The following is a 20,954-nucleotide window of genomic DNA, read 5'->3' as shown; positions in this document are numbered from 1 at the left end:
GTTTTCCACCGCGTTTCTTCCTAGAGTTCCACACACGTCTACATACTCCTTGTTGACTCCAGGCTTCTACCGTAACACCTTCACTAAAGTGCAAGTTTATTTAAGGCGCGGCTGGATGATGGTTCACTTGACCGCAGTGTCTCTTCGGTTTGATGCAGCTCTGTAGTTTCCGACTGCACTTGAACGCCTCATGTGAGCTGCTGAGCATCTGAGAGACGAACCCAGCAGTAGCAGCAGCAGCATCAGCGTGGATATGTCGGACCCGGCGTCACAGGCCCTGCAACCCCGGCTTGTACAAGCCCAGTCCGCTGCTTCTGGGACTCCTGCAACCGGCTCAGGGAACAGCGACCCGGCCCGACCGGGACTGAGCCAACAGCAGCGTGCGAGCCAGAAGAAAGCCCAAGTGCGAGCCTTTCCACGGGCGAAGAAGCTCGAGAAACTTGGCGTTTTCTCGGCGTGCAAGGTTAGCTTAGCATCGCTAGCAAAGTTGTCAACAAAACACTTCTACGATTACGTTGCTCTTGAATGATGAATAGCTTAACTAACATAATAAACAATTGGTTAGTTACCAATGTGGATAATGTTAGGAATAAGCTAAAAGGCGGTAATGGTCGTTTATACGTGTTGTTATTGTGTCGCTGCTAACCTGGGCGTTAAGTCAGCTCGTTCTGATTCATTCCAGGCCAGCGACACATGCAAGTGCAATGGCTGGAAGAACCCGAACCCCCTCACGGCTCCACGTATGGACCTCCAGCAGCAAACGGCCAGTCTGAGCGAACCGTGCCGCAGTTGTGGGCACGCTCTTGGTATGTAGCGAGCACGTCTCACGTAAACAACACTTCCATCTTTTGAACACAGCTGTCATACCGAACCTCTTATTCAGCCACTGGGCTGTTTCGGTTCAATCTAACTCCATCATTGTTGTTGTTGTTTTGACAGCTGATCATGTGTCTCACTTGGAGAATGTTTCTGAGGAGGAGATCAACAGGCTCTTGGGGATGGTGGTCGATGTGGAGAATCTATTCATGTCTGTCCACAAAGAAGAGGACACGGACACTAAACAAGTCTACTTCTACCTCTTTAAGGTAGGCTTTCAATTACATTTTATTTAAAGTGTCAACAATGAGTGAATCACAGCGTGGCAAGGCATAATTGCCTTTTAGAAGGCAGAAACCTTGAGCAGAACCAGTCTCGGTGTTGACGATAGGGGTGAAAGAGTGAGGGAGGATACAGTGGGAGAAAAAAATAGTCCATGGAGGGTGCTGGAGAGAACTCTGGATCCGTTGATGTTTGACTAAACATTTACGAACACCTTTTCCAATTGTTTACTGCAGCATGTAAGTAAGTAAGTAATTTTTATTTGTATAGCACTTTTCCAGACCAGGGTCACAAAGCGCTTAAACAATCAAAACAATATTCAATAAAGTATATATTTTAAAGATCAAGATAAAACTGATAACACAACAGGAGTTCCAGAAAATCAAGTAAAAGCCTGAACAATAAAATGTATCCTTATTCTGATACAGTTGACTTTCTTCAATTGAAATGATCTTGAAACATCATAATACTTTTTTGCATTGAAGGGTGGCAAGGCTGACAGTCTATAGGTATCTTATGTTTTTATTACCAGGTTACAACAATCAGCCAGTGTGTTCTAGTTGACATAGAGGCAAGATATATTGCATCAACCTTTCACAAAACTTGAAAACTTTAATTACTAAAATTTGGATTTGTTTTGTGGGTCGGAAATAGGTAAATTGACTTGCAATAGTGGCTCTCAATAATAATGTTGTTTATTGTGTCTACACATTTATTTTTTATCACCAAATTCCCTCACGTCATTTCAAAGCTTATTCAAATCATTCACACAACCTTATAGTGATTTAGAAAATATTATTTGGAGCCTCTGTCATGTATTGTTTTTTGTTGATAAGATGAATGTCTTTTTCTGTTCTTGCCTGCTCCTCACACACACATTATTTTGCCTGGTTTTATCATTTGCCAGGAGACTTAAGAGAAATAGTTAAAAAAAAAAACATCGTGTCATTGTTTCCTCTTTCACGGACACTAAATGGGATGATGGGAGATTGTGGCTCATTAAGTTATTCATGTTGTTTAACAAGCTATTAAGAATGTGCCCCAATACAGCAATTATTTGATCACTCCTTTATGAATTCTAAAAAATGTGTCTTATTTTGAAGCTGCTAAGAAAATGCATCCTGCAAATGAGCCAGCCAGTTGTGGAAGGATCCCTTGGAAGTCCACCCTTTGAAAAGCCCAATATTGAGCAGGTGACCTTTTAACATTTCCTCGTTTGTATTCAATTAATTAATCAAAATCCAAATGAAAATGTCCTTCAGATTCTGTATATTATTTTGTTGCATTGTCTTTGTATTGTCTTTGTATTTAGTATGGATTGAATGGCCGAAGACATGATGAAGATTAAAGTTGTTAACGTTCCAAAATGTATTTTCTCTTCAAAGGGGGTTTTAAACTTTGTCCAGTACAAGTTCAGCCATCTGGCACCGAAAGAGAGACAAACTATGTTTGAGTTGTCGAAAATGTTCCTCTTGTGCCTCAATTATTGGAAGCTGGAAACACCAACACAGTTTCGCAAAAGAACACAAAAAGATGACGGGACGGCTTACAAGGTGGACTACACCAGGTATGAAAGCAAAGAATGATGAAATCGAATCTCATTGGCATCATTTACAGCATATGCAATTTTCTCTTTCACAGGTGGCTTTGCTACTGCCACGTGCCTCAAAGCAACGACAGCCTCCCACGCTATGAAACCACTCAGGTGTTTGGACGCAACCTCCTCAAGTCCATTTTCACTGTAACTCGTCGGCAGTTGCTGGAGAAATTTCGGGTGGAAAAGGAGAAGCTGCTCCCAGAGAAACGCACACTTATCCTCACACATTTTCCGAAGTAAGAATTAATTCAGTTTTGAATGTGTCTTCGATACCATTGTTTTTTTTTGTTTTGTTTTTTTTAACTGAATGACATTTAATGCTGATATCATTCCCTATTCACAGATGTGTTGTATCATTTTGTGATATTAAAGTACATCTGGTGTTTGCAGGTTTTTGTCCATGCTAGAGGAGGAGATCTATGGGGAGAACTCGCCCATCTGGGAGGCTGATTTTACAATGCCTGCCTCTGATGGCACACAGCTGGGACATCCAACGGGTGAGGTTGGATATATAAGGGTTTTAATTTCAAACAGCATTTTAATATTTAGTATATTTCAAGGTTGTAGCAACCACCAGGCTGCTACAACTTGATTTCGGATTTCTAAATGTTGGCCTGAATGTGTTTTATTCAAATAAATATCCATATACATTAGTTGTCCGAAGAGGTGGCTTGTTGAATCCTTATTATGGGGTGAAAAGTTTCTGCCAAAATATAAAAATATTTAAAATAAATTGAATCAATTGGATTTCATGTGTGGAAGCCCCCTTGGAACATTGTATCTTTGCCTTTTTTTGCTTTGTTTTTCTTAATTTAATTTTTCAACCTTTGTACGTAAAGTGGAATTTGTTTTTATCATATTCAGGTTTCATACTAAACATCAATATGAGTCTTGAGTCTGATCAGATAAAAATAATGGTTTTTCAGCTACTTTATATCATCTCATATTTTCCGGTAATAATGTTGTTTCTGTTGCAGTGATCAGTCCAGCTGCAGTGTCCTGCTCTTTGACTCTTTCTAAGGGTCTAAGCACTGCAACATCCCTGGGAAGCATCATTGACACCGGAGGAGCTGAACCCATCACAGGTCCTACTTTTGTCATTTAGTTGCACATACATGAGCACATCTGTATATGGAATATATTGCCTTCCTGGCTCCATGTTGTTTAAGTGTTAATCATTGTTTTTCTTGTTTTCATTCTTTCTTCTTCTACTTTTATGAAATATTTCCTGGACGTATAGAGCAAAATGAATAATTTATATCACACATTATCTGGTGCATCTTTCAGAAAAGTACAGTGAACAAATCAAATGGATAATTGTATAAATAATTAAAACATACCATTATTGGGGTAAAAACTCAACACTCAAACCTTGGCCACAGAAAGGAAGTGAGTTATTGGGATTTATTTATTTCAAACTATCAGTTGTATCTTGGCCATGCATTTTCCTATGAATATGTGTCAGCGCCACCACTAGGTTTAAAGCAGAATAAAATGCAAATTTTAGCGGTTTCAGAGTTTTGAAAATGGTTTCTTTAAAGTGAGGTTTTAATTAAATTTCTGTCAATATTTTTAGGCATTAGAATGTGAGCTCTAGAAACTCTCAGAACTTTAGATTATCCCTCTAAACTATTTGCCAGAAACATGTTTTTCCCCTCAAAATCATCATAACAATATATTAGCCATCATTGTTGTTTATTTTGACAATACCCTGTTTAATAATGGTTTGTATATTTGTCGTAAGATTGAGTTTAATTTATTTTGGCATTATGATTTTAAACTTTTTTATAAATCTACATGTGTCTAACGCGACAACTATCTGTTCAGTTGAAAAGCGTAAACTCCCTGAGGCGCTGACATTGGAAGATGCCAAAAGGATCCGTGTGATGGGAGACATTCCAATGGAGTTGGTGAATGAAGTCATGATGACCATCACTGACCCGGCTGCGATGCTCGGGCCTGAGGTGAGTGTCATGATAGTTAGTTAGTAGTTAGCTAGATAAACTTGTTGTTGGCTCATCGCTGTTTTGTTTCATATTGCGCTTTCCTCTCTAGACCAACCTTCTGACCCCGAACGCTGCCCGTGATGAGACCGCCAGGCTGGAGGAGCGGCGGGGCATCATAGAGTTCCACGTCATAGGAAACTCTTTGTCCCAGAAGTCCAACAAGAAGATCCTGATGTGGCTAGTTGGCCTGCAGAATGTCTTTTCCCACCAGCTACCTCGCATGCCCAAAGAATACATCACCCGTCTGGTGTTCGACCCGTGAGTCCTTGATCTGATCCGTGTGGTTTCTTCAGAGTTATGAATATCATTTTTGTTTCCATCCCTCACAGAAAGCACAAAACGCTGGCCCTCATCAAGGATGGCCGCGTCATCGGAGGCGTCTGTTTTCGGATGTTTCCTACTCAGGGCTTCACTGAAATAGTCTTCTGTGCCGTCACTTCTAATGAGCAAGTTAAGGTAAAATTTCCCAATAAATGATTTGTCCAACATGTAGTCATTGTTGCTTTTGCAATAATATTCTCAATATCTGTTCTATAAAACCATACTTGAAAGTGTTAAACTTCACTAAGAGTTTAGGATGTTTTGGATGTGGACCAGTGTCCACTCGGGAGAGAGAGTGGGCCTAATGCTTTTAATACTGAAAGTCTCCATTTTGAATTGTCAAACTCAATTTAAAGGGGCCACATCTGATTTGATGGTTGGCTCATATCAAAATGAGGTAAAGGTCCATGTTGATATGGTGTCTTTAAGATACTAACATTTAAGGTAATAATAAGTATCTGACGTTATTGATGGTGACTGTTTAATGAAGGTGAGAAAAAACACGTTTATAAATATTAAGCCTCCACAAATAAAAAGACAATGTTGTAATTGGACTCGTACTTCCTGGTAAATTTACATTTTGATCAGTATTCTCGGCCCCTTTATGATTGAGTTTGACATCCCAGGGATAGAAGGTAGTTCTTGAAGCTACATACTTGAACTGTCTCTGTTCCTTTAACTCTCAGGGCTATGGCACCCACCTGATGAACCATCTGAAGGAGTATCATATCAAACACGGCATCCTTTATTTCCTCACGTATGCTGACGAGTACGCCATCGGCTACTTCAAAAAGCAGGTAATGTCCATGTGGCCCCCCGTTTCCTGTGTGAGTTCAACTGGGCCTTATGTTAATGTCCTTTCAATTCCCTCAGGGCTTTTCCAAAGATATCAAGGTGCAGAAGAGCCGTTACCTTGGTTACATCAAAGACTATGAAGGAGCGACGCTGATGGAGTGTGAGCTGAACCCCCGCATCCCCTACACAGAACTGTCTCATATTATCAAGAGACAGAAGGAGGTATGTGTACACATCAGGTTAGTTTCTGTTGAACTTATTACTGACTGAGAAATGTCCCGCAGATCATCAAAAAGCTAATCGAGAGGAAGCAAAGCCAGATCAGGAAGGTCTATCCAGGACTCACCTGCTTCAAAGAAGGCGTTCGGCAGATCCCAGTGGAGAGTATTCCTGGAATAAGTCAGTGGCTTTTGTGCACTAAATTATAATGAATTTTTTTAAATATATTTAATGTATTTATTATGTTTTTGACCAGGAGAGACAGGATGGAAACCCAGTAGTAAAGAGAAATGGTAAGAGAATCTTCCAATGGCAGGTTTAAACTGCCTCAATCTCAAAAAAGTACAGTATTAGATGTTTGAGGTTCTTGATATTCTATAGAACATTGTTCTGTTATATAAAATAATTAAAAAATTTTACTTTTAATTCCCAACTGTGGAAAAATATTTTCTAAAGAGTTGTTCTGCAAGTTTAGATCAGTAAAATGTGTCAGTCTACCTGGCTCAATCTTTGTGCTTTTGGCTGTTTTGCAGTAAAGAAGTGAAGGATCCTGACGTCTTGTACAACATGCTGAAAAACCTTCTGGCCCAGATCAAGGTGATCAAGCACAACACATTTAAATAATGGCTTAATACACACCAATGCTTTGGATCAGTCTCTGTCAATAAGTGCGTTCATACCAACATGGCTGGAAGGAAGTTTCAGAACCAAATAAATGGATGCTTTTATTTAGTGGTACATCATGATTCCAACTGCTTGATTATACATGGTTTTAATTAGAGTTCAAACCAACAGTCATTTCTATGATAAATAAGGTTAAGATACCAAATTTAATCACTGTGTGACAATTTGTTACCATCAAATAATCAACCCCCCCTTTGTGTTGAATCAAACCAATCAAATTCAAAGGTCAATTTTATAGAGAACTTTCATTGAAAGAAGTTTTAATAACCGGTCATCACATTTGTCTCTCTTATAGACTCATCCTGATGCTTGGCCGTTCATGGAGCCTGTGAAGAAATCGGAAGCTCCAGATTATTATGAGATCATTCGCTTTCCCATCGGTGAGATGACTGCCCTTCCAACTTGAACAGTAGTTCTAACTTGTCTAACTTGTTCCTGTGTGTTCCATAGACTTGAAGACCATGACTGAGCGCCTGAAGAACAGATACTATGTGACCAAAAAGCTCTTCATCGCTGACTTGCAGCGAATCATCACCAATTGTCGTGAGTACAACCCTCCTGACAGCGAGTACTGCAAGTGTGCCAACACACTGGAGAAGTTCTTTTACTTCAAACTCAAAGACGGCGGCCTGATAGAGAAGTAACTGAGCACGTCTCATCATCACAAACACACACAGAACCAGACACACACACACGCACACACGAGTAAAATCCTACACTAGATCCACCACTTCACTATCGTTGCCTTTTCCTTTCAAATAATCTATTGTCCTCACTGTAAATACAGTAAGTGAACCAAAGTTACAGGTCCATTTATCCCACCAATCTTTCTGCTTCTCAGCATTTTGATGTATTTATATTACAATCCATTCCATTTTATAAATGTGTTCACGAGTCGAGACGTTGAGTTCTTCAAAGGAATGGACCTCCGGACCTAAAGCCATGTTGCCTTCAGTTACTGACCGACACTTGAACACGCTGGCTGTTTCCACACGCAAACCTTCAGAGAAGTGACATCCACCGAAGTATTTGGACAAAAGTGCATCTGATGTTTTCACCACTTTCTTTTTTGTACAAATCATGACAATAGAAGTTTATTTATAGCATGTTAATGCTTCATTTTCACTGGCAGGGTTCACTCTGTATCATTGAGGTCGCACAGCTTCTTGTACGTGGCAAATGTTCATTTATTTATTTCACTGTAGATAAACGTCAGTATGATTGAACGTCAACTTATCTCGTAGCCCGCACGCCAAATTGTGACTCAACGCACAGCAGTCAGTTTACAAGTCATTCAATAAACTCAAATAAAGTTGCTGCAGGTGTTTACAGTGTAAGCATCACTGTACTATCAACACTTCTTCAGTTGTGTTGCTGTGGGAAGTAACTTAAGTTGTTGTGTGTTTGTGTGTGTTTATTTTGTACTTGAATCTGGTGATTCATAATTCAGGGTCATTGGTCACATGTTTTTCGCCCTCTATACAACAATGCTGCATTCTTAAATGGATCAAGCTTCCACTCATTACAGGACATGTGGTAGAAGTACTGTATTTCTGTTCATAACAATAAAGTTGTTTTTTTCTACAAAGTGCTCTGAGTGTCCTTTTATCAATGTGTTGGATTTATTGCAAGTAAAAAATCTTGCGTCTTTCTCTCCCAGATTCAACAAAGTTACCTTTACCATGAAACAAAATCCCATTCTTGATATCAGTGTAACATTCTGTTTATTAAAGTTACATGTTTATAAGTATCTTTGTCAATGTTTTTAAATGGCGTGATTCTAAGGTGAATGACTAATGCAGAGGATTCACTTTCACTTTCCTTAGCAACGAAACGCTACCAAGTTACTGTATCTCCCACAGAGGAAGAAAAAAATAAACTTCAATGTTTCCCTATTTAATTTAGCAAAAAGTTACAAAGTTATGAACTCCCCACATGGATCTAGTATCTATATAGGACAGGTCTAGGTGGATTAATAGCACAATAAACTGAAATTACAGAAACAATCTTATTTATATAATATATAGATGTGGAGGTGCAATAATGATATACAGTGCCTTGCGAAAGTATTCGGCCCCCTTGAACCTTTCAACATTTCGCCACATTTCAGGCTTCAAACATAAAGATATAAAATTTTAATTTTTTGTCATGAATCAACAAGTGGGACACAATCGTGAAGTGGAACGAAATTTATTGGATAATTTAAACTTTTTTAACAAATAAAAAACTGAAAAGTGGGGCGTGCAATATTATTCAGCCCCCTTGCGCTAATACTTTGTAGCGCCACCTTTTGATGCAATTACAGCTGCAAGTCGCTTGGGGTATGTCTCTATCAGTTTTGCACATCGAGAGACTGGAATTCTTGCCCATTCTTCCTTGCAAAACAGCTCGAGCACAGTGAGGTTGGATGGAGAGCGTTTGTGAACAGCAGTCTTCAGCTCTTTCCACAGATTCTCGATTGGATTCATGTCTGGACTTTGACTTGGCCATTCCAGCACCTGGATACGTCCATTTGTGAACCATTCCATTGTAGATTTGGCTTTATGTTTTGGATCATTGTCCTGTTGGAAGATAAATCTCCGTCCCAGTCTCAGGTCTTTTGCAGACTCCAACAGGTTTTCTTCCAGAATGGTCCTGTATTTGGCTCCATCCATCTTCCCATCAATTTTAGCCATCTTCCCTGTCCCTGCTGAAGAAAAGCAGGCCCAAACCATGATGCTGCCACCACCATGTTTGACAGTGGGGATGGTGTGTTCAGGGTGATGAGCTGTGTTGCTTTTACGCCAAACATATCGTTTTGCATTGTGGCCAAAAAGTTCGATTTTGGTTTCATCTGACCAGAGCACCTTCTTCCACATGTTTGGTGTGTCTCCCCGGTGGCTTGTGGCAAACTTTAAACAAGACTTTTTATGGATATCTTTGAGAAATGGCTTTCTTCTTGCCACTCTTCCATAAAGGCCAGATTTGTGAAGTGCACGACTGATTGTAGTCCTATGGACAGACTCTCCCACCTCAGCTGTAGTTATCTGCAGTTCATCCAGAGTGATCATGGGCCTCTTGGCTGCATCTCTGATCAGTCTTCTCCTTGTTTGAGATGAAAGTGCGCTTTAAACAGAACCCTGAGACTATCAAAGAGCAGGTGCATTTATACGGAGACTTGATTACACACAGGTGCATTCTATTTATCATCATCAGTCATTTAGGACAACATTGGATCATTCAAAGATCCTCACTGAACTTCTGGAGTGAGTTTGCTGCACTGAAAGTAAAGGGGCCGAATAATATTACACGCCCCACTTTTCAGTTTTTTATTTGTTAAAAAAGTTTAAATTATCCAATAAATTTCGTTCCAATTCACGATTGTGTCCCACTTGTTGTTGATTCATGACAAAAAATTAAAATTTTATATCTTTATGTTTGAAGCCTGAAATGTGGCGAAATGTTGAAAAGTTCAAAGGGGCCGAATACTTTCGCAAGGCACTGTAACACTATCATAGCTGGACGTATTTGCAAAAGAAGCTGAACTCTTTAAAATCTCCCTCACTTATTATACAATAATACATATTGTTTATATTTGATCAGAATGGATGTTTTAAAATTTTAATGGGCATCTTTGCTGTCCTTCCATGAACCTGATGGGGTTTCCCTCCCCTCTCTTATTATTTCTATTATCTATTTAGGTGAATAGACAGAAGATTGTTTTGCTTTCCGTTCCCGAGAAACAGAAACAACAGAATAGATGAGGATTGGTTAATTTTAAAGTTCTCTTCCCAGCCCTCAACAGATCTCATTGAGGGCTGGGATTCTTCAGGAGTATCTTAACTTTAATATGATCTAATCTTCACCTTAAGGGGATTTAAGAAAACGCAATGATTTAAAAAGATATCTTTGTTGACAAGAACGTGGCCACTAGACGTCACTGTTCGCACTTATGTTGCCATAATGGTGTCAGGTTTCTTACTTTCGGTTTCAATTCCTGCCTCAGCTGATCCCAGCTCTGCTCGTCACCAGACCTGCTGAGGCACTGGACTGACGAGCACTGAGAGGTGAGTGTTGAGAAGTCTCTTCCTGAACAGATGAACCTTCATGTTGTGGATCTGCTCTGACCAGGCGAGAGAACCATGGCTGAGCTGGAACTCTATTCGTATCAGCGGGAAGTTGCGGAGCGAGCAATAAAAGGAGAGAATGTCATTATCTGGTTGCCCACCGGAGCAGGGAAGACCCGGGCTGCCGTGTATGTGGCCAAGAAGCACCTGGAGGACCACCCTCACGCCAAAGTGGTCGTCATAGTCAACATGGTAGACAAACGTTGCATTATTTATTCATGTTTAGAAGTTGTTACAAGCTGCAGTTTACCGAGTGTCCGCTTGAAGGTGCCAGACAACTAAAATAGAAAATAATCTTTTTTTTTTTCTTCAATAATTTGTATATTGAAAGTTTTTCATTGTTTTTATCATTATTTTTTTCAATAATTTAAATCATCATTTTTATTTGAATTATTTTTATTTGTTTTCAAATATCTGTTAAAAAAAATCAAAAACATTTTCACGTTTAAATAATTAAAATTAAAATACAAATGTATACTAATTCCTATTATTAAAATAAATACATTGTTTCAAATTTAGTGTTTTTAAGTTCAATATAAAAATTTTGGTGCCACCAAACAAAACAAAGAGTACTTACTTTGCTAATTCATTTAACTCTCGGCCAATCACGGTGGTACTATTATACCAACCTTTTTATATTGAATTTAAATAGACTATGAATGTAAAATAATGAAAAAAAACAATATCAGTTATTAGAATTAGAATATCAAACTCTATGTTAAGAAAATAATTCATTTATATATATTATATTTATATATTTATAAAATATTAGATTTGTTTTTTTATTTCAATTAAAAAAATAATTCAACCTTTTAATATATAAATTATTACATTAAATGATTCAATGAAAACAAATGAAACCTTTCAATATATTAATTACTTTCAACAATTATTTTCAATATTTGAAATAACTAAATTAAATTTAACCATGCAATATTCTGATGATACGTTGGCTTTTCCAATTTGGCTGCCTACAATCACATTTTTGCTTCAAAATCGTGGTTCGCACAGATGCCTTGTTTTTATCATAGTAGAGCAATTCTTACTTTACTGTGGTCGCTAATGATGAATGAAAAATGTTGAAAATTCTGCCTCTCTGTCTCAGATTCATCTGGTCAATCAACATTACACTCACGAGTTTTTGCCAGCGCTGGGCGAGAAGTACAGCATCAAAGAAGTCAGCAGCAACAGCCTAGAGAAGGACTTCTTCGGCTCCGTGGTGCGGACTTCAGACTTGGTCATCTGCACGGCAAAAATCCTTCACAATGCTATGATCAGCCCGGAGGAATTAAAACATCTTGATATTTCTGGTAAGAGGTCACATGATTGTAATAATTTAAAATCTTTGCGTATGGCTTTCACTTGCTGTTGTTTATAGATGCAGTTTTTGTTGTGGTGATAAATTAGACTAGGTTTGTAATCTGATTTAAAGCTGTAAACTTAACAAATAGATGGTTCAAATGTTTTACTTATTTTTACTTATAGATGATTGGATGGATGGATGGATGGATAAACTTTATTAATCCCTCTGGAGATCTACTTTGGGAAATTGTTTTTCCAGCACACAGCAACACAGACGATAGATTAATGCAACAAGAACAAGAACAAAGTGCAATAAAAAGAAAGCGCAAGATGACACAATCTGAATCTAAAGATGAAGAACATAGATCAAAGAAAAAGAAAAAAGAAAAAGGATACAAATATTACCATAGAATAGAATCATCTTTTCTTTCCCCTCCTGTCCCCAAACTCAGAATTAAACAGCCCAAGGAGAGAGAAACAACAACAGATCTAAATCAATAGCGGTTTAGGTCGTCTTTTTAAGACTTTATAGTTCTGTAAACTGTTAATTATCCACATCCGAGTTATCAACCGAACACAAACACTTGAGGAATAAATGTTGGTCAAGGACGGCACATGCACTCCCTGAACTATCTGGGTGCACCTGGTCATCATTACTCCCCCGTTCTGCTCTTAAAGCAGTCGGTTAAGGTAAGTAGGATAAAACACTTCAGCTCAATCATCTTTCATTAGCTGGTTACTTCAATCTCATCAGTTGAGGCCTGTTAACTGATATTACATGTAACTACAATACATTTTTTTTCTACTGAATGGTTCCTTCATTTATGTCATTTTATTTGTTGATTTTAGTTATTATCAGAGTTTTCCATCTATTCAAGATTTATACCTTTCAAGTTTGTCATAAGGAACATATATCAGAAGTTTCAAAAGAAAGGAAACACAAAACACAAGAAATTATAATAATAATCGAATAAAGTTACAATATCATTTATCTTTCATTCATTTTCTGTGCCGCTTAATCCCATATGGGGGTTGCCCAGAATGGATCCCACACTCATACATATGGAAAATTCCCAATCAACCTCTGTATGCTTTTGGACTTTGAAACCCAGGCAACACGGGAGGAACATACAAACTCCAAAAAGAAAGGTCACAAGTTGGCTCCCTCCCAACCTGTCAGCAATCTCTGCAGCGATTATATATGAATAAATATGATTTAATAAGACTGATATATAATGTTTCTACAGAGTAAAGTCGCAGCGTAATGTTCCTCAGTCTGGTGTTTCTTATTTGGAAGCATTCTCTTCCCTGAAGGTAGACGGCACAGTTGTTAATTCTGCTCAGGCATCTTTAAATGAACAACTGTCGCTCAGTAAAGACAGTAAGTTACTTGCCGTCCTACTAGGTTAGTAGATCCGATCAAAGCTAATGAAATGCATAGATCAACTGACAGAGAAGCGATTGAGTCACCACTTGAACTGTATGATCTGTATTTGCTTTTGTGTCACATTGAAGAAGCCATACTCTTATAAGACTCACAAGGGATATTTCTATATTCTGGGTTGTTGTTGTAGAAATTAGTCTGCTGATCATCGACGAGTGCCACCACACCAACAAGGAGGATGTCTACCATGAGATCATGAGAACCTACGTGGAGAGGAAGCTGAGTGAGCAGGGGCGGCTGCCACAGATCCTGGGATTGACGGCGTCACCGGGTACAGGCGGTGCAAAGACCCTGGAGAAAGCTGTGGAGCATGTGCTGACGGTAATGGTTCTGCACCAGTCATGCCTTAATATCAACAATATTTATTGGCACCATTGTAAAAACCACAAGCATTGTTTGAGGTGTGCACACATTTTAAAATAGAATTAATTAGAAAAAAAAAATGTATCATCAGCAAAAAACTCTGGCTATTTGATTGTGTCTGTAAGAGATGTAATGTTTTATACTTTATGTTGCCAGGTTAAGGATGCTTAAGAGGAACAAATAATATTTTTATCCCAGACACTGTGTGAGACTTTCTGAAGGGCTGCTTGGATGCTTGGATTACAGTTTTTTTTAATTTGCAATATAACTGTCTGGTGGTGAGCACGAGAAAACAAGTTATTATGATTGCCTAGTTCACTTGGACATGGACTCCAAAGCACTTTTTTTTTTACTATCAAAGCAACAAAATAGTTGTGTTTTAAAACAGAATTGTGTCTTCTGTCATGCAGGTCTGTGCCAACTTGGATGCGGAAATTGTTTCAACAAAGATCGCTGTACAAGAACTTGAGATCAATGTTCCCAAACCTAGGAAGATCTTGAACATTGTAGATAAGAGACCCGAGGTCAGTTTCTACTTTTTATTTTTTTTTCTCTATTGTATATCTTTAGAATTAGTGTCAGAATAGTGAATTACAGCATCATTTAAACTGTTGTTTTCTTTCTTGACTTAAATCCTGACCTGTCACCAGGTTAAATAACAACTTCATAAAATAATAATAACTTTAATTGTTCAAGTAATAACCAAACTAAGATAATTAGTTTAAACTTGACTTTAACCAATTTTCACCTTTTATTTAGTTGATTTTAATCTGTATTTGTTGCTCTAACTCTTAAAATGTCTTTATAAATTAGCTTGTGGTGATGAAAACATAGTATAACATGCATTGACAGTTTGGTCAAAAGATAAATTCGCTGAGGCAGTATTAATGAATTAAATTGCATTTAAAGTGTCCAATCATAACAGAGTTATCTCAAGAGAGTTAACAGTTTAAATAACCCAAATAGCTTTTACCTGGCAGAAACTGAGAGTAGAACCCGACTTTGTAGAACGGCCTCCTGCTGTGATGTGCTGGTAATAATAATAATAATAATAAAAATGCCCAACTCTTTCACTTGAATAATTACTGATAATTATTACACCCGAACATAACGCCTGACATACATAATACATAAACTGTTCACATGACAAACACATGAAACAAATAACAGCAACTTCAAGTATTGATTGAATATTCTGTTCAGTGGAATAGAAAAGTGTGAATAAGTTGCAGACATAGTAACGACTATAATCATTTAAAAGTTACTTTTTTGGCTCATTTTGATAAGAAGAAGAACTTTTTTGATCAGCTGAAAATGATCTGAGATTTAAAATGTTTGATCACAGTTGAAAACTGTTAGACAACAATAAGCGATGGATGTCTGAAATACCTTGACCTTTTTTTTTAATACAAATTCGATTTTCCGTTATTTATATTTTAGGATCCATTCGGCGACCTCTTGAAACAGATGATGGAGCAGATCCACGAGTTCATGGTGTTGCCTCCTGATTTCAGACTCAGAAAGTGTGGGACTCAAGAGTATGAGGCGGACGTAGTGGAGCTGGAGAAGATTGGTTTGTGAAACTCACATCCTTTGTCTGATCTCTGTTCCCTAAAATCTCTCTACATCCAACCAGGGGTGACCCGGCTGAACAGGCGGCTGCAACAGTGCGCGCTGCATCTGCGGCAGTACAACGACGCTTTATTCATCAACGACACCCTGAGGATGATCAACGCTTTTCGCCACTTGCTCCGCTACTACAACGCCAAGTCTAACTCGCCCTACGATGCCACCGATGAATTCCTGCTTAGACTTTTTAGGGGTGAGGTTTGTGTTTGTCATGAGGGTTTTTGTTGCTGAAATAAACACGTTGCGTGTCTCGCACATGCAGATAATCAGGCTAGGCTGAAAGAAAGTGCAGAGGATTTAAGGCACGAGAACCCAAAAATGGCTAGCCTTGAAAGCACTCTTCTGAAGCAGTTCACTAAAGATCCAGAGTCCCGGGCCATCCTCTTCAGCAAGACCCGAATAAGCACCGTCTACCTGAAAGACTGGGTCCAAAGCAGCAACACTTTACAGGAAGCAGGAATCAATTCGGATATCTTGACTGGGACCAGCACCATGACACAGGTGGGCTCTTTGGACAAACAAGTTCATAATAACACTTCTCACACAGGGACAGGCCTGAAGCTAGGTACACACTAGAGTGAGGCAGGAGCCACTGAGTTTAAAGTGTGCATTGCAAGACTCAGTCTTGACTGTACAGTCCATTTAGGGCAGGGGTTGTATATACTTGACCTTAATAATAAGCGTTTAGTATATTTTTTCATGAGATTTTTTTTTACTATATGAGGCATCATCAATCTGTAGAAGTCTTTCATGCAACAAAAAGAGATTGAAAGAGAACATTGAAATCACATTCTTGAATAAATCAAGCTCAATGCACAGAGATTAAGAAGTATTTCATGATGCAGTAGTGGATGTTCTGAACACATAGAAATATTTCAACAAAGATGTAACAATTCAACACTATTTGGAATACTGGTGAACAGTTTTAACTGTGTAGCAACATATTGAGATGCCACCAATTCTACTTCAAGATGATCTAAATGTTCTCCACTTTGAACATGGAATTGTTCAGATGACGATGACCTAAACTGCGTTTCCTCTTACAGAGCGAACAGAATGAAACCATAACAGATTTCCGGAACGGTAGACTCAACCTCCTGATCTCTACCAGCGTGGGAGAAGAAGGCCTGGACATCAAAGAATGTAATCTGGTGGTGCGTTACGGGCTCCTCACCAACGAGATCGCTCAGGTGCAGGCCAGGGGTCGAGCCAGAGCCATGGATGGCGAATACTCCGTGGTCGCAGACAAGAACGGAAAGGAGCTGAGGAGAGAGCATGTCAATGATTTTTTGGAGCAGTTGGCTGGCGAAGCCATCGCAGAAGTCCAACAGATGAGTCGTCTAGTGCTCCGTTCAAAGGTTGGTCTTGCCTCATTTTTTGATGTAGCTAGTGGCTTCATTGTAAACTCAACTTAGGACACTGGAGTGGTTGTCTTGTATCTTAGAAGTTTCAGGTTACTTCCAACTCCTGATATGATTGTGTCTCAAGACACTAAAACCCTGATTTCTCCTGGTAGTCAGATGCTGCCTCGCGGCCTACTCCCATCAGTGTATGAGTGTGTGTGAATGCTAAACAAACATATGTAACCATGAAGTTGAAGATTTAAGAGATGAATAAATGGATACTATGGATAGTAAAATCCCAATGAATAAGTCACTTAAATATCCATGTAGTTATAATCATAATTTCTTTATACTTCAGCTTATATAAATAAAAATCCTCGAGCATTATCATAATTTGTTTCATTATCATGTCCAGCTAAGGAGTATTCAGAGGGACTCGGTTTCTGCCCACAAAGCCGCTCAACTCAGCAGGTCGGCAAAGAGAAACAGCGCTGCCTTTAAAGTGAAGTTGTTGTGTCGGGAATGTCACTTGCCGGTGGCCACGGGCGGGGATATCAGACGGGTGGAAAACGTGCACCACGTCAACATTAACCCCGATTTCAAGTGAGTTTACAATCGTCCAAAATCTTTCAGTTTGAGCAGAGTTTCTAATCTGGTCCCTACTATTTAGGAAGTTTTACAAACTCGGGGCTCAGGTGTTTCTGGACAAGAGCTTTGCAGACATGGAGCCTGGGCGTATAATCAGCTGCCAAAAGTGTGAAAAGGTACGGGGAAAATAGCATTCCTTACTCATCCTAAACTTTTACTTTCACATCCATGTTCAGGTTTGGGGGTCTGAGATCAAGTACAAAGATCTTGCTGTACTGCCCAATATTTCTATCAAGCACTTCGCCCTTGAGACCGCCTCCGAACGCATAGTCGTAAAGCAGTGGAAGAAGGTCCCGTTCACTGTGGCAGAGTTCAACCTCACCGAGTATTGCGAAGAAAATGGATCCGACCTTCTTGACTAAGGCTGTGTTTCAGGGACGTGCGGTCATGGGAGGCAGGTGCCTCACCTCTGAATGCGCAATCCATCGCAAACTGGGTTGCCATATCTCTGCATGTCGCAAATTTAATGTTTGCAGATATCTTTAATTGCCTTGATTTTCCACAGTCTGCCTGATGTCTTTAACCATTACAGTTTAATGTTTGAAAGGGTTTTCTTTAGTTTCCTGATCGGAAATAAAACCGCAGACACACAGTACTGTGCCGCACTTAGAAGAGGCATAGGTGAGCCTACAAGTACTTGTTGATGTAAGTAAGTAAGTTACTTGTTGATTGTTCTTTTACGTAGAAACAACAGGTGGGTCAAGTACACTGCTGCGAGCCGTTTATTATTGTTTGTATGTTTCTTTTTTGCAGACTCCCAAAATGGAAGATGGTTATATATAACTGGTAAGTAGTCTAACTGGACTTTCAATCAAAAGTAGATGTGATTAACACGCTTATATTGATCCCTTTAATATTCTATATTTATTTTTTCATGATAATAAACTTTGGTCCCTTTTGCGTTAATTTAACCAATGTTGAAAGGCACAACGCAATATCAACAAATAATAAGCAACCAAAGGCAGGTATATTATTCATTACGTCATCACTACTAACTTACACTGGTAGAGACAATAGATCGAGTCATCTTAACTTAACAACATTTTAACACAACAGCGCTGACATCATTCTGCTGTCAAGCTAACTATAACTTGGAATTCTTCACTCATGAGCCCCACTTAAATCCTTGCTAAAACCCAAACGCCATTTAGTAGGAGTAAATAAACTAACGAGTATTGAATCAGCTGTGTCTTCCTTGTAATCCTTTATTATCACGGTCGTGCTCTATACTGTTTAAACAACGTCTGCTAAATATTTTTAAATGATTTAATAGTTCATTCATTTTTTCTATATCTATTGATTGTTTTAAAACGAATTTAGAGCCAATTGAAAATTTGTAATTAAATTGAACGTCACTGAGGTGTAGCACAGCACAAGCTTCAGTGACAACGCCATATTGTTAATGTTGTTGTAGTATCTCCGTCGGATCAATGGTGGTTTATATTTATCATAGCTCACTAAAGAGGACCCTCTGCTGACTATCTGCACAATAATTACTGGAATGTTTTTAGATTAGATTAGATAGAATTTATTAATCCTTCTGGAGATCTCTTTTGGGAAATTAGATTTCCAGTTCACAGCATTTATTTTCAGCTTCACTTTTATATTGGGTTAGCTTTGTCTCACTATCATGCACTTCCTTCATTTTCTTCTACTTTTTGTGTGATTTTTTTTTCAGGATGTTGATGAAGATTGTTAATTATTTTAAAAAAAGGCACTTGGGATTATATGGACATGAAAAAAAGATGTTTTCACTGAAATGAATTTTGTGGACATTTTAAAACATTTTGAAAATCTGTTAAACCTTTTAGCTTTGTATAATCAGGTACATGATCAATATTTAAAAAAAAAAAAAAAAAATTCTATATGTAATGACTGTATATAAATTGTGGGAAAATATGAATAAATGGTGAATTGTGATTCCAACATCATGGTATTTATTCCTTTATAATACTTTGACCACCAACACCAACTTCATAAAAACAAACTTCATTTGATTACTTTAAAACAAATACGGTATGTTTTTGAGAAAAAGTAGTATACTCTTTGATGAGGTTATAGTTTTATAAGGCGCTATATAAATAGAGATTATTATTATTATTATTATAAAAAAATTGAAAGGATTACATATACAAAAAACGGTAATTAAAAAATAATATGATTTGTTATTCAGTTTATTCACAGCTTGGCAAGGCATAATTGCCTTTTAGAAGGCAGAAACCTTGAGCAGAACCAGACTCGGTGTTGAGGATGGGGGTGAAAGAGTGAGGGAGGATACAGTGAGAGAAAAAAGAGTCCATGGAGGGTGCTGGAGAGAACTCTGGATCCGTTGATGTTTGACTAAACATTTACGAACACCTTTTCCAATTGTTTACTGCAGCATGTAAGTAAGTAAGTACCGGTAAGTTATTTTAATTTATATAGCGCTTTTCCAGACCAAGGTCACAAAGCGCATAATCAATCAAAACAATATTCAATAAAGTATATACTTTAAAGGTCAAGATATAACTGATAACACAACAGGAGTTCCAGAAAATCAAGGAAAAGCCTGAACAATAAAATGTATCCTTATTCTGATACAGTTGACTTTCTTCAATTGAAATGATCTTGAAACGTCATAATATTTTTTTGCATTGAAGGGTGGCAAGGTTGACAGTCTATAGGTATCTTATGTTTTTTTATTACCAGGTTATGACAATCAGCCAGTGTGTTCTAGTTGACATGGAGGCAAGATATATTGCATCAACCTTTTCTAAAACATGAATTACTTGAATTACTCAAATTTGGATTTGTTTTGTGGGTCGGAAATAGGGAAATTGACATGCAATAGTGGCTCTCAATAATAATGTTGTTAATTGTCAAGTGTCAACACACTTATTTATTTGTATCACCAAATTCCTTCACGCCATTTCAATGTTGCGTCAAATCATTCACACAACCTTATAGTGATTTAGAAACTATTAATGGGAACCTCTGTCATGTATTGTTTTTTGTTGATGTTAATGTATTTTTCTGTTCTTGCCTGCTCCTCACACACACATTATTTTGCCTGGTTTGATCATTTGCCAGGAGACTTTGTAAGAGAAATAGTTTAAAAAAAACATGGTGTCATTGTTGCCTCTTTCACAGACAATAAATGGGATAATGGGAGATTGTGGCTCATTAAGTTATTCATGTTTTTTAACAAGCTATTAAGAATGTGCCCCAATACAGCAATTATTTGATCACTCCTTTATGAATTCTAAAAAATGTGTCTTATTTTGAAGCTGCTAAGAAAATGCATCCTGCAAATGAGCCAGCCAGTTGTGGAAGGATCCCTTGGAAGTCCACCCTTTGAAAAGCCCAATATTGAGCAGGTGACCTCTTAACATTTCCTCGTTTGTATTCAATTAATTAATC

General features: G+C 38.2%; 2 protein-coding genes across 6 annotated transcripts; both read left to right on the top strand.

The window, feature by feature from the left end:
* Positions 1-211: 211 nt before the first annotated feature.
* LOC148065399 (histone acetyltransferase KAT2A) lies at positions 212-8,308 on the top strand. 2 transcript variants are annotated; one of them, XM_087809241.1, is made up of 18 exons: positions 212-463; positions 683-806; positions 940-1,085; positions 2,202-2,291; positions 2,484-2,665; positions 2,740-2,931; positions 3,086-3,188; positions 3,669-3,780; positions 4,523-4,659; positions 4,751-4,959; positions 5,031-5,157; positions 5,709-5,819; positions 5,896-6,039; positions 6,102-6,216; positions 6,293-6,329; positions 6,570-6,633; positions 7,016-7,100; positions 7,171-8,308. In XM_087809241.1, exons 1-18 carry the CDS (start codon positions 254-256, stop codon positions 7,362-7,364), a joined length of 2,382 nt encoding a protein of 793 aa, XP_087665367.1. In that variant the 5' UTR covers positions 212-253; the 3' UTR covers positions 7,365-8,308. The 2 variants fall into 2 exon arrangements, with proteins under 2 accessions (XP_087665367.1, XP_087665366.1); XM_087809240.1 differs by having other exon boundaries at positions 3,086-3,192; positions 3,673-3,780.
* Positions 8,309-10,614: 2,306 nt separating this feature from the next.
* LOC148065398 (ATP-dependent RNA helicase DHX58-like) lies at positions 10,615-20,906 on the top strand. 4 transcript variants are annotated; one of them, XR_015713375.1, is made up of 14 exons: positions 10,615-10,766; positions 10,831-11,018; positions 11,932-12,136; positions 13,703-13,893; positions 14,346-14,459; positions 15,376-15,508; positions 15,572-15,757; positions 15,827-16,065; positions 16,611-16,922; positions 17,323-17,510; positions 17,578-17,671; positions 17,732-18,200; positions 18,309-18,341; positions 20,822-20,906. XR_015713375.1 is itself a non-coding variant. In XM_087808467.1 (12 exons), the coding sequence occupies exons 2-12, from the start codon at positions 10,842-10,844 to the stop codon at positions 17,915-17,917; spliced, it is 2,025 nt and encodes a 674-aa protein (XP_087664593.1). In that variant the 5' UTR covers positions 10,615-10,766; positions 10,831-10,841; the 3' UTR covers positions 17,918-19,473. The 4 variants fall into 4 exon arrangements, 1 of the variants encoding a protein (XP_087664593.1); XR_015713373.1 differs by having other exon boundaries at positions 17,732-18,341; XR_015713374.1 differs by lacking the exon at positions 20,822-20,906 and having other exon boundaries at positions 18,309-19,473.
* The last annotated feature ends 48 nt before the right edge of the window (positions 20,907-20,954 follow it).

Source organism: Callionymus lyra, chromosome 15, assembly GCF_982586985.1.
Source record: "Callionymus lyra chromosome 15, fCalLyr1.hap1.1, whole genome shotgun sequence".
NCBI classification, from domain to species: domain Eukaryota; kingdom Metazoa; phylum Chordata; class Actinopteri; order Syngnathiformes; family Callionymidae; genus Callionymus; species Callionymus lyra.
Note: the sequence above shows the minus strand (reverse complement) of the source record. Positions and strands in the feature narration are given on the sequence as shown.

What these genes read in the sequence shown, in the direction of transcription:
- LOC148065399 (XM_087809241.1), top strand. Translation starts at nt 254, where the DNA reads ATGTCGGACCCGGCGTCACAGGCCCTGCAACCCCGGCTTGTACAAGCC. An exon ending in AGGAGCTGAACCCATCACAG is followed by an intron (nt 3,781 to 4,522) that starts GTCCTACTTTTG and finishes CTATCTGTTCAG; the next exon opens with TTGAAAAGCGTAAACTCCCT. An exon ending in CTGCGATGCTCGGGCCTGAG is followed by an intron (nt 4,660 to 4,750) that starts GTGAGTGTCATG and finishes TTTCCTCTCTAG; the next exon opens with ACCAACCTTCTGACCCCGAA.
- LOC148065398 (XM_087808467.1), top strand. Translation starts at nt 10,842, where the DNA reads ATGGCTGAGCTGGAACTCTATTCGTATCAGCGGGAAGTTGCGGAGCGA. An exon ending in AAAACATCTTGATATTTCTG is followed by an intron (nt 12,137 to 13,702) that starts GTAAGAGGTCAC and finishes TTGTTGTTGTAG; the next exon opens with AAATTAGTCTGCTGATCATC. An exon ending in CCTGCTTAGACTTTTTAGGG is followed by an intron (nt 15,758 to 15,826) that starts GTGAGGTTTGTG and finishes TCGCACATGCAG; the next exon opens with ATAATCAGGCTAGGCTGAAA.